Source organism: Sander lucioperca, chromosome 19 (assembly GCF_008315115.2).
Source record: "Sander lucioperca isolate FBNREF2018 chromosome 19, SLUC_FBN_1.2, whole genome shotgun sequence".
In the NCBI taxonomy this organism is placed as follows: Eukaryota; Metazoa; Chordata; class Actinopteri; order Perciformes; family Percidae; genus Sander; species Sander lucioperca.
The window spans coordinates 3,984,854-3,997,686 of NC_050191.1; the positions used below are offsets into that span (position 1 = coordinate 3,984,854).

General features: G+C 39.4%; 1 protein-coding gene across 3 annotated transcripts; it reads left to right on the forward strand.

The window, feature by feature from the left end:
* The first annotated feature begins 3,270 nt into the window (after positions 1-3,270).
* LOC116055838 (cytochrome P450 2K1-like) lies at positions 3,271-10,112 on the forward strand. 3 transcript variants are annotated; one of them, XM_031307880.1, is made up of 9 exons: positions 3,271-3,625; positions 3,771-3,933; positions 4,030-4,179; positions 4,259-4,419; positions 4,669-4,848; positions 7,070-7,211; positions 8,351-8,535; positions 8,700-8,841; positions 9,898-10,112. In XM_031307880.1, exons 1-9 carry the CDS (start codon positions 3,419-3,421, stop codon positions 10,107-10,109), a joined length of 1,542 nt encoding a protein of 513 aa, XP_031163740.1. In that variant the 5' UTR covers positions 3,271-3,418; the 3' UTR covers positions 10,110-10,112. The 3 variants fall into 3 exon arrangements, with proteins under 3 accessions (XP_031163740.1, XP_031163741.1, XP_035850922.1); XM_031307881.1 differs by having other exon boundaries at positions 3,819-3,933; XM_035995029.1 differs by having other exon boundaries at positions 3,771-4,179.
* Positions 10,113-12,833: the final 2,721 nt, after the last annotated feature.

Below are 12,833 nucleotides of genomic sequence, written 5' to 3' on the forward strand. Positions count from 1 at the left end.
TGATAGGATAGCAACCACACCATTACGCCACCACCACCAGCCTGCACAGTGGTAACAAGGCATGACGGATCCATGTTCTCATTCTGTTTACGCCAAAATTCTTTCTCTACCATCTGAAGGTCTCAACAGAAATCGAGACTCATCAGACCAGGCAACATTTTTCCAGTCTTCAACTGTCCAATTATGGTGAGCTCGTGCTAATTGTAGCCTCATGTTCCTATTTTTAGTGGAGATGAGTGGTACCCAGTGGGGTCTTCTGCTGGTGTAGCCCATCCGCCTCACGGTTGTTCGTGTTGTGGCTTCACAAATGCTTTGCTGCATACCTCGGTTGTAACGAGTGGTTTTTTGAGTCAAAGTTGATCTTCTATCAGCTGGAATCAGTCGGCCCATTCTCCTCTGACCTCTAGCATCAACAAGGCATTTTCGGCCCCCAGGACTGCAGCATACTGGATGTTTTTCCTTTTTCAGATCATTCTTTGTAAACCCTAGAAATGGTTGTGCGTGAAAATCCCAGTAACTGAGCAGATTGTGAAATACTCTGACCAGCCCGTCTGGCACCAACAACCATGATACGCTCAAAGTTGCTTAGATCACCTTTCTTTCCCATTCTGACATTCAGTTTGGAGTTCAGGGCCCAGTTTTTCAAAAGTAATCCAGTGGGATTTCGGATCACAGATTGGATCAAATCTTGGAAATGGGTTTTTCAAAAGCAAAAGAGGGATTCCGAACTAAGACCAGATCATGTAATCCGAACTTACATTTGATCTGGATCAAACCTGCCCTTTGGGTTTTTTCAAAACTTTGAACTCGGGTCTATTTGACCCAAAAAAACAGGATTATCCTGATCCCATCAGAACGGTGGATTCAGTTGTGATTTTTCGAACCAAATAAAATCAGAGAGTGGTTTTCTTTAAGTGAATGATCACAAAATCAATGTTTACTGATGATATATACATTTCTTCATATTTGAAGCATATGTGAAGCCTGTCACATCTAATGAGATGAGAAAAACAACAAAAAAACAAAATAAAGAATGTAAAATGTTTCTGTTTATTACAGTTTTTCTGTTTCTTAAAGTTAAAACAAACAATGGCTATTTGTGGCCACCGGTATTTTGCCTACCTGTTGTTCTTTGCTAAGCCAGTAGGCTACACTGTTGGTTCCATTTAAGGCTCTGGTAAACAGGATTTGGGAATCCTGAAATTTGGTATTTGGATCACAGCGATCCAATCCAATGTTCCTTTAAAAAACTAGCATAAAGGTAAGATGGATCAGGTGATCCCTAAATGCATTGAAACAGCTTCCATGTGATTGGTTGATTAGATAATTGTATTAATGAGAAATTTAACAGGTGTTCCTAATAATCCTTTAGGTGAGCGTAGATGTTATACTCCTTGAAACCCTCAGATTTGCGGGCCGTTTCATTGACTTTCATTGCAGACGTTGATATCCCCACAGTGGCTCAATGGATTTTTATCATTCCTGGGTTCAACAATGAAGGGTTGCCCGATGGCCCGGGGCGAGTGAAACGCCACGTCGGGCAAGTAAATAGAACAACCCACTTGCCTGTTTGACCGTCATCGTATCATAAATCATTTGAATTGAATATGCCGTTTGCCAATCAAGAATTGAGTTGCTGCTTGACGCTTTTGACGTTTTGTTCCGACTTTTTTTTTTTACACTTTTCATGCTTTCAACGTAACTTTAAAAAAAAAATAAAATTGACGTTTTTGACACTTTTTTTGACACTTTTTTTCCCTCAATGTTTTTCCTTGGGAAAACAAGTAGCATTGGGGCCAGTAAAAATTGACTTCTAACAAGTAGATTTTTTTTTTTACTTGCCCTACCGGACAAGTGAAAAATAAAACCTTAAAAACCTAGTTCCTTCGTTCTTTTGCAATTTGGACTTCGAAGATAGCCCTTACCAATCTCTTACAACAGCCACCAATTTTTTGTTTGGCTGTTCTCATAACTTTTTAAAATGTGGCCTATATCAGATTCCAGTGTGAACTCACCCGCATGCGCAAAAGACCAATACCAATGACATCAGACGCAGCACGCTGTCGCACTAAAGTTAGGGAGGTTATGGAGGAAGTCAGCACTTTCACTTTCATTTCAAAATGTTTGTGTAATGGCAGCCGTAACATTAATGAGCAGGTGCTGAGGAGGAAGAATGAAGAGAAAGAGAGCCAAATTGGCTATTACGGGCGGTTACGGTATGATCCTTCTAGTTTTGATTGAATTGAAGTATCTCTCCATCCACTAATTAGGTCTGACACCTCCCTCTCCCTACATTGACTTTCTCCATCACTGTTCTCCATGTTGTAGGCCTAGTCAAGTTTTTATTTTTACTGTCTGTGTCTAGGGCTAACTCCCACCGGCGTATAATTGTGACAAATGTCGATGTAGATTGACGTAAAAGTGGCATCAAATCCTCCTTGGTTGTTCACACTGCGGCCGCATTGAGTGTTCACACTACTTCTGAAGAAGTCTGATCTGGTCACTTGACCCCCCCCAAAAAAAATCTGATTTTGGGCCACTTTTGCCTGCAGTCTGAACGTAGCCAAGACTGATTGATTGACATCTCATGTTAGCTCTGTTGCACCAGTTAGGGCAGGACAAATGACAGCTTTATCATTCTTATTGATAGAAAAGATTTGTGACCTAACCTACAGCTTACAGCCTATAGATGTTATACTCCTTGAAACCTACGCCCTCAGATTTGTGGCCATTTTTATTGACTTTCATTGCAGACATTGATATCCCCACAGCAGCTGAATGGATTTTGATCTTTCAAACTGCCTTTAAAACGTCAATTTCCCTTTTTAGTTCTTCTGCAATATGGACTGCGAAGATAGCCTTTTACCAATCTCCTACAACAGGCACCCTGGCAACAGAGGGGGAGGGTCCTCACTGGAAAAACAACAGCAGTGATTCTTAAAAAGAAAAATGTATTTTCTGACGTGCAACATCTTGAGGAGGGTTGGATACATATGTGACCTCAGCACCCGGAAATGTACACTGAACAAAAAATATAAACGCAACACTTTGTTGTTTTCGATCCTACTTTTCACAAGTTGAAATACGACATCTTAGACTTTTTCTGTGCACACAAAAGGCTTATTTCTCTCATGTTCTGTGTTACTCTGGTAGTACTTCTCCTTTTGCCGGGATGCTCCGTCCACCTGACAGGTGTTGCATATCAACATGCTGATTATTGTGACCATACACACCTGTGCACTGACTATATTTTTTGGTCCATTTTCTCCATTGGTTCCTTGTAAGCGTGGAGGATGTTTGTTTTTTTTGCCCTCCCTGGCTCGAATGTCAAACTCCGCCTATGTTCCAAAGTTAAAAGCTCCAGAAGGACAGCTATTTTGTCAGTGCAGTATCAAATTCAGGACACTTTTTGGAAGTCATGGGGATATTAGATCTGTTTCTCCAGTCCACCAGCTCTATCTCCCTGTTGGGGGGTCTGGTGGTCCTGCTACTCTTCTACCTTGTCTTCTCCTCCAGCTTCAGCTCCAAGGAGGACAGGAAGGAACCTCCAGGACCAAAACCGCTTCCCCTCTTTGGGAATCTGCTGCAGCTTGACCTCAAGAGACCCTACCTCACATTACTGAAGGTGAGAAAGTGCTGTAAGAGTAGCTTAGCTTTATTGTCAAGTAGTTTGTTGTTTCTGCTCCTCCGGTAGGTCTCTCCTTCTGTTTTCTTTCTCCTGTGTGTGTCTTATATCCGAACGTGTCGTGACATTATGCTGCTGTTCTTAGCTTTCCAAAAAATATGGATCAGTGTTCACTGTCTATTTGGGACCAAAGAAAGTGGTGGTCCTGGCTGGGTACAAGACTGTGAAGGAGGCACTTGTCAATCACGCTGAAGAGTTTGGAGAAAGAGATCCAATGCCAATTATGCATGAATATAATAGAGGACATGGTAAGGAAAGAAAAGAAAAATATATTTTCCTTAAACATTGTCTTATTTTGTTCAGCCTTCAGTTGTGTATTAAACATATTTTGTTGAACCACTCAGGCATTTTATGGTCCAATGGTGATTCGTGGAAAGAGATGAGGCGCTTTGCTTTGACTAACCTGAGAGACTTTGGGATGGGCAGGAAGGCGAGTGAGGACAAAATCATTGAGGAATGTAACAACCTCATTGGAGTGCTCAAGAAATTCAAAGGTTGGTCTAAATACCTTAGTATTATAACCAATTACGTGAGCAAGGATTTAACTTTTTTTTCCTGTTTCCCTTGTCACAGGAGAAGCTTTTGATACAACCCAACCAATAAAATATGCAGTCTGTAATATTATCTGCTCCATTGTTTATGGCAGCAGATTTGAAAATGATGATCCAGAGTTTACATCCCTGGTAGATTGCATTAGCGCACGTGTTCAACTTTTGGGCTCCCCTTCAATACAGGTATTTTATATTTTTGTGAAACTTCTAATTTCAGTAAAGTGATATAAATAACTATTGCACCTGGAATGAAGAAATTGTTAAATTTTTCTGTTGCCTAATAAAATGTCAACAAGTCCTCTAATCCATACGACGATATAGTCAACTAAAATAAAACTTGAATATGGGTCGTTATTGCGGAATGTCTCTATAATGTATGTTAAATTGAATTATGTAAAATGATACATATAGGATATATCTATATTTTGACAGGTGTACAACATGTTCCCACGGTTCTGCAAATGGACTGCTAACCGGAAGTCCTTCCTCAGATTGGGTGCTGCCAGTATAAGACAGAACTTACAGCTGTTAAGACGTTTGAAAGAGACCCTCAATCCACAGATGTGCAGAGGCTTTGTGGACGCCTTTCTGGTCCGAAAGCAAAAGTTGGAGGTTAGAAAAACATATCTGTCAGACGAAGGGCATCGTACTACTGCAAAGGTTGTGGTTTGCATGGTTAAAAACAGAATAATTCATTGATATCTGGCTGAATGTAAGACTTCTGCCAACTTGGAACAAGCAGAACAATATGTTAATATGTAAATGTAATATGTTGTTACCGGAGAAAAGTAGCACTTTACTCACTTTAGAAGGTTACTTCTAAAAAGAACTGAACAAAATGAAATGTAACTTGTCCAATTTTAGATATATTAGAAATAATCTAAATTTTGAATCGGCTAGGCTATACTTTGATGCAATGATCATGTCTCACATGACCTATTGCATAACTAGTTGAGCCTCACCATGTAAGACAACTCTAAAGTCCTTAGAGACAACATATAAACAAGCTATAAAAGTTTTAGATAGAACATTTTAAATGTACCATCACTGTCAGATTTTAAAGAAACTTGAACTGCTAGATTGGGAGAACACTGTGACATACATTGACTCTATATTAGGTTTTATAATCCTTCATGGTCTAGCTCCACCTCCTTTACAGGAATATATAAAAAAGAACTCAAACAGCTCAACCAGAGCAGGCTCCAGAGGTAACTGCACTGTTCCCTTTAGGAGAATTGCATTTGGCCAGGCTATTTTTGCCTTTAGAGCAACCAATACCTGGAACTCTATACCAAGCACAATACGTGCATTATCAACTCTCACCTCATTTCCCAAACAGTTTAAAAAATGGCTACAGCAAAATCAAACCTGTTGTCATTAGCTGGGATAATCTGTAATTTGTCCTCTGTTGTTGATCTGTAATTTATGTAATTTTTTATTGTGATGTTTTACTCTTTGTTTTATTTATTTAACTTAACTTATAGGGACCATCAACCTGTCAGGGACTAAGGATGGAAATTTGCCTTTGGCTATAATCCTGTATATTTAAATTTCAAAATGTTAATTAATATACACTGTCCCTTTTTTGAAATAAATAAACTTAAAGTTGTGGTGTGCCCTAACATTTTGGGGAATATTACACTAGTATTTAAATAGAATAAAACAAAGAAAGATATATCATTTTTTCTTTCTTTCTTTGAAGCAAGAAATGTACTTAATTGATATTTTGTTTTATGAAGATGAGGGCTAGTGGGAATCTGTGGAAATGTTGTGCTGAATGTATACAGCATCCAGCTGCGTCGTGTTCTTTAGCAGCCACATTTCTAAGTAAGAAAACAAATGCAATAAGCAAAAATATAGGCTAAATGTCTTGGTTGTCACTACAGGAAAAGATGCAGGCCAATAAATACAGGCATTTGTATACATTTACAAGTACATGTCTTGCTTCAAAGAAAGAAAAAATGATATCATTTTTTTTATTCTGTTTAAATACTAGTCTAACATTCTATAAAATGTTAGGGCACACCACAACTTTTCTCCCGTAGCAATGGCTTTCTTACAAACTTTACATATTAACATATTGTTCTGCTTGTTCCAAGTTGGCCGAAGTCTTACATTCAGCCAGATATCAATGAATTATTCTTTTTTTAAGCATGCAAACCACAACCTTTGCAGTAGTACGATTCCCTTCGTCTGACAGCTTCTTTGTTGAAGTCCACCTGTCTACGTTACCTCTGGTATGTCCGCAATGTGGATTTGTAACTTCAGCGTCAACACCGGTGTTTCCCTCACCTGTGTGATCCTAATCCGACCCACCTGACTCATTAACTACTTCTTCAAGATCAGAATGTTGATCAAAAATTAATTATCTGAGTCTGAATCTGGCTAGCAACACTCCATGCTCTTTTTTTGGTTTAGGGTGGATCGTCTTCTTCACGTTTTTTTGGACCCGACAGTGCTGTACTATTTACCAAGAACCGCAACAGCGCCCCAAACGTATAACATTGAAAACCTGGATTGCCGGGATATCTTGTTAATGGCGGGAATTGTGTTAATGGCTAAACTTTCAAAATGGCTGCCAAACTCGCATTGTTTGATGAAAACTCACCTTTTAATAACTTTTAATCAGTCAATCAGATTACATTTCTAAGACAAGTTTTTAAAGTACGACATCTTGAAATGACGAAAAATGCACAATTAATTACAAATGGCCAACTTCCAGGATATTCTTCCAAGAGCTTTTTTACTGAGTCAGGACCAGAAGATCAAAAACAAAAAGTATTAAAGTTCAACATTTGTTTGAATAAACGTGCTGATGAATCTTTCCCTGCAGAAATCTGGGATTACCAACAGTCATTTCCACGATGAAAACCTCATGATAACAGTTCAGAATCTGTTTTCTGCTGGCACTGACACAACTGCAATTACACTGAGATGGGGACTTCTGCTCATGGCCAAGTATCCAAAAATACAGGGTAAGGAGTTATACTGTAGATGTGCACTGCTTACATTAAACATTCAGGCCAAGCTATTGCACTTTATCAACACAAATCACCATCATACTAACAAGACCAGGGTTTTTCCTGCCTGAGATCTTTGCTTTTATCGCAAAATGCACAATTGTTACACTAAACTGCCCCACTATGAAGCCCCTTTCACACATGCAAACCTGAAATTACCTAGACATTACCCATCGGAGCTGTATGTGAAATCCCAAATGTCTGAATCCGTTGGACTGGACACCAAACGGTCTGTACCCAGCCAGCTCCCTAGTAACAAAATCTGGGTAATCGCCGATTGAGCTCAAAGTGTGAGAACTCACAGCAATGTTTCTGTCGACTCAAGCAAAACTGAAAGAAAACAAACATCCAAAGGTAAGGAACAATTCTGCCGAAAGGACTTCATACTGTCAACATACTGCTCATTGCAGATGATGACATATTTTACTGCAGTTAGCATATAGCTACTATAGTTAGCTGTAGACCCTAATTGAGTATAGCAGCACTTTCTACAGTCAAAGGCTTTTAAACCAAATACTACACAACCGACAATGTTTCAGGAGTAATGTGACCCGGAACTGGGGAGAATTTAACAACATTGGCAGCCAAGATGACATCTTTTACTGCCACTGGCATGTAGCTACATGCAACAATGTTAACACCGCAGTTGCTTAAAAAACCCACCCCAGTCCTGCCTGGCTGGAGCAGATGACCAATCATAGAAGGCCGGCATAGAGTATAAAAAACTGTTGAAACCGGAGCATTCAGAACGTTGTAGCTCACGGGGGATTTGTCTAAAATACGTTTACCTCATTATGTGGCCATGTTTAACATGAACATCTGACATAACATTGTAGATGACTCTTAGAGTTAGAGTTAGGGTTCATGTGTCATGACAGTGTCATGTGTTCATGACAGTGTCATGTGTTCATGACAGTGTCATGTCACTCTTATGTAGATACCTTCCAGTAAAGTGTTACCGATAATGCTAACTTCTGCTTATTGCCAAGTATCTAAAAATACAAGGTAAAGAGCTTTCACAGAAAAACATTCAGTCCAACTCAAACTATGTGAGTAAATTGTTTTCATTAAAACAAAAGCTTTTCATCTCCCAGACCAGGTCCAGGAAGAGGTGAGCAGGGAGATAGGAAGTCGTCAAGTGCAGGTCGAGGACAGGAAGAACCTGCACTTCACCAACGCTGTCATCCATGATACACAGAGACTGGCCAACATCGCCCCAATGTCACTTCCTCACAGAACTACCCAAGATGTCACCTTTCAGGGTTACGTCATTAAGAAGGTCAGACTGAATAAAACACATAATATGCCCTCCATAGTCATTTTCAATGTGACATTTGTTAAATGTAGAAAGTATTTTCTGGGTGTGAGACACTTTAAGGACTTTTTAAAAAATACTATCACCTATCATATAGAAAATCATTTAAATTCCGGTATTGTCCACAGGGGACCGCAGTAACTCCTCTCTTAACATCTGTCCTGTATGATGAGAGTGAGTGGGAGAGGCCACACAGCTTTTATCCTGCTCACTTCCTGGACAAAGACGGGAAGTTTGTGAAGCGAGAAGCCTTCATGCCTTTTTCTGCAGGTTGGTGAGCTTTAAACCAGGGTCACACATACGTGAATGCAGGCGAGGGACCATCACGAGTCAATGCGATAACTGCTGGTTAGGCACAGCAACAAGAAATGTAGCTCAGCGTAAATTCTGTCTGGTAGACTTCAATTACGTTATCTCTCTTCTCTTTAACTGATCAGCTGGTTGGTGGGTGTTAATTTCTGTAAACCAATCAGAATCGGGCACGTATGTTGAAGCCAATCACAGCATGACTACCATGTTTTAAATCTGTTCTCTCCTGCTTCTGTCAGTTGTATTTTCAGACGAGTGTGACCCGCCTCCTCCCCTTCTACCTCCAGGCACTTTCGACCACGGTGTTCTCGGTCTTCTCCCTGCTGACGGCTCGTTTTTTTGGTTTTTCATACGGTCTACTGGTTTTTTATCACCACCACCAGTGTCTAGATTCCATTGGGGGATACGTTTGGTTTTCCTAAACCTTAGAAATGCATAGATACCCCTTTTACGATGGAGTCTAATCTCCAAAGTTTATGTATGTACTTACTTTGTATTAACTTACTAATAATTGTTTGCATATCTGCAACGAAGTCTCTCCTGATTGAAATGCCTCTTCCATCTCGGCTTTCCTAAAAAAACTACAAGCCAATCGGGTTCAACCCGATCAACCACAGACATTGCTTTGCTATAGGCTGCGATTTCGCTTGTTAAGTTTACTTAAATTTATCTTGGATTCGCTTCAAAACTGGATGCGAATAAAAATCCTTCGCTAGCATAGAATGGAAGACAATGGGAGGCGGGTAATCACTGATTAATCACTGGTTAATTTTGCGCATGTCTGTCTATGCCATTATTCTTTATTTAGGATCCCCATTATTCCTAAAATCCCAGTAGGCTCGATTTGCCACACCTATCTACACAGTAGAGCCCTGCGTGGGACTGTTTTCTTAATGCTGCTTTGGCTGACAATTTTTCCTGGGGTCTACACAAAAGACAATCAAGAGGCATCACTTCTTGTTAATTACTTCTTTACTGGCAGATTACAGGAAGCTTTTCCTTTTCACTCTCTTGCAGGTCATAGAGCTTGTCCTGGAGAGAGTTTGGCCAGGATGGAGCTCTTCATCTTCTTCACCACACTCCTGCAGCACTTTCGCTTCACTCCTCCTCCTGGAGTTTCAGAGGATGAACTGGATCTGACTCCACATGTGGGCTTCACCCTCGACCCCTTACCTCACAAATTGTGTGCTGCTCCTGTACATGAGGAAGAGGAGGGCTTGAGAATTTAAAAAGTAGTTTAAAAGTAATGAAAATGTTCAACACCAGTGATGTAATTAAGAAAATGGTTGTTGATAGTTTGCTTTAGAAGCACTCATGTCCCAGCATTGGACGTTCTTCATTAGCTGCTAACTGTGTATGCCAGCAGAACACAAGCATCTAACAACTATTACAAAAAAAGGCTGTCTTGTAATGTGACTTAACATTTTGATGTACACAATAAACAACAAATGAATGCATTTTGTGGCAGTAACTCTCTGTCAGCCTAAAGTTCTCTAACAGAGTACCTCAGCATTAATCTTGGAGGTGTTCACCCTTCCCAACTGCTTCAAACTCGTTTTGTTGCAAATCTACTAGAAATGAAATGTAGACTGTATGTTCTGACATGTTTTTTGAAAAATGTGTCTCAAAAGAAACATAGTTGCTGTGTTCATAATGTCAACTGTTTGTGTTTTTTCCAGTCCTTGACATTTTATCTTCACCACAAAAAAAAGTCGTAAGAAGGGGGTTGGGGTTAATGGGTATGCAACACAAAGGACTTTAACTTTAAGGGAAAGAATGTGGTTTTGGTTAAATATTCACCCAAAAAATACATTTTAAACATTTAACCAAGGTGATAATGACATGTCAAGTAGAACTTATCTCAGAGATAAGTCTGGCTAGTATGGAGCCCTTCATCTTCTTCCAAAGGCTGCCATGGCCCTCAAGCTGCCTATGATCAGAGGCAAAACCACAAGGCAAGGTGCTGAACATTTTGCAGCCACAGAGGCAAAGCACAGGTATACGTCATCATTGCTTCTGGCTTTGGCTGCGCCTTTCTTTATTGTGAATCTGTGACAATAAACAACCTTGAGTCCGAATGCACTGACAATGTGCTTGCATTTCCGAAGCTTTGTTGTGAATAACACATACACAAAGTCTACTATTAACAAATGTACGGATTCGAACCAAAACCACAATCTTTTTATAAACTTAACTAAGTAGATTTGTGGCTAAACCTAACAAAATTATGACTGTTTCACAATAGTAGTGATGTATTTTAAAACTGCAACCGTAACGTTTAGACACGAGGACAGAAAAAGCTCCTGTGGGTCCTATTTCCTGCCACAGCTAGGGACACCAATTCATGAAATGCTCCGATGGGTCGTTTTTAGAGAGTAGGAATAAAACGACATATGTAGTGGAATGGTTAGGAGAATTTGTTGTTTTAGATGCATTTTGAGGTTGCAAATGTGTTTCATCCTTTGTTTCCAAATTTCACAAAATTCTGCTGTCTTACTTAAAGGGGCATATTATGAAAAACTCACTTTTTCAGTGCTTGTTCACAAACATTTGGGTATCTGGAGTGCCTACTGACCCACAAACTGTGAAATAAGATGACCCAGTCAGTTGTTTGTGGTCTGCCTCCATCAGAAAACATGGGATTTAACAAAGCATTCAGATTTGAGTCCCCTTCATATATCACACATGCAGACTCTTTACAATACATCGGCCACCATCTGAGTATCTCCACCCATATGGAGCTAAATCAGGGCCAAATGTTTTGTTAATTTGAAATATATATATATATAGTTGAAAAACTAAAGCTTGAAATTGAAAATTTAAGTTTTGGTCTAAAACTTGAAAAAATAAAACCATGTATTCAAACTAAAAATAAGTGTACAAATTTTTCTTTCAGTTTGAATAAAATTTTGATTAAATTCGGGAATTATTTTGAATAAATTATAAATTTTCATTTTTCACTTTTATATTTGTTTTCAGTTCCACATTTCATGTTTTCAGATTACTGATCCATCCACAACAGTAATTATCAGCAGTCTTAGAATAAACCTTATAGTTGTCAGTGAACGGTCCTATGGAGATAGGCAGGGGAGAAAAGTAGAGGGGGTTTTGGTAATTCTTTATGTTACTGTAGGTTCTTAAGAAGTTCTTTCAAACACTGTAATAATCGTGCAATTGAGACAACAGCAAGCAAAACATCAAATCCTCCTTTATGGTAAGACATTAAAACATAATGAAACAACTAAAACAATATTCTCTAAATCGGTACCAAATAAAAAAAAAAAAAAAATAGTTTGTCCCTGCCTTGGGGTGTACCCATTCTCCACTTGAAGCATTAAAAGAGGTCCCTCTTTACTCAAACACTTCCAAAGCATACGCGGAGTTTGTGAAGCACTGCCCCCTCTGGGGGCTGAAGCGGGTAATTGCATTGTTTCATGGCATGACCAGATATTTTATAAATATTTTAAATAACACAAAACAACTGAATTGTGTTGAGAAATTTACGTGTTTCAGAATGTCTGAAGAAGAAGAGGCTTTGGTCCAAATGAAGATTTAAGCAAAAGGTTTAATGAACAACATGATGAAAATGATAAGACAAAAAGCAAATGTTACACTGCAGCTGACAGTGGACTGATCTACGTTTCTCCCTGATGGAGTCACATAAAAACAGTCTTGTGACATGACAAAACAATACATCAATAAAACACAGCCAGCAGTGGACTGCCAAACATGCCTCCCCTTTGGGAGACACATTCAAACAGTCCTTAACCATTGTGAAGTTTCCAAATTTATCCTAAGGAGCTGAGGGTGGTTCCTCAAATTAAATCCCTCCGTATTGGTCAGATGTCTTCAAAGGAAAAGGTGTTCCTAATCCATGTGTCTTGTGGCCACACCCGGCCACAGGATCTTACCAAGTCAGTGTCAATTGTTTCCAAACTACAGGAATACTCATT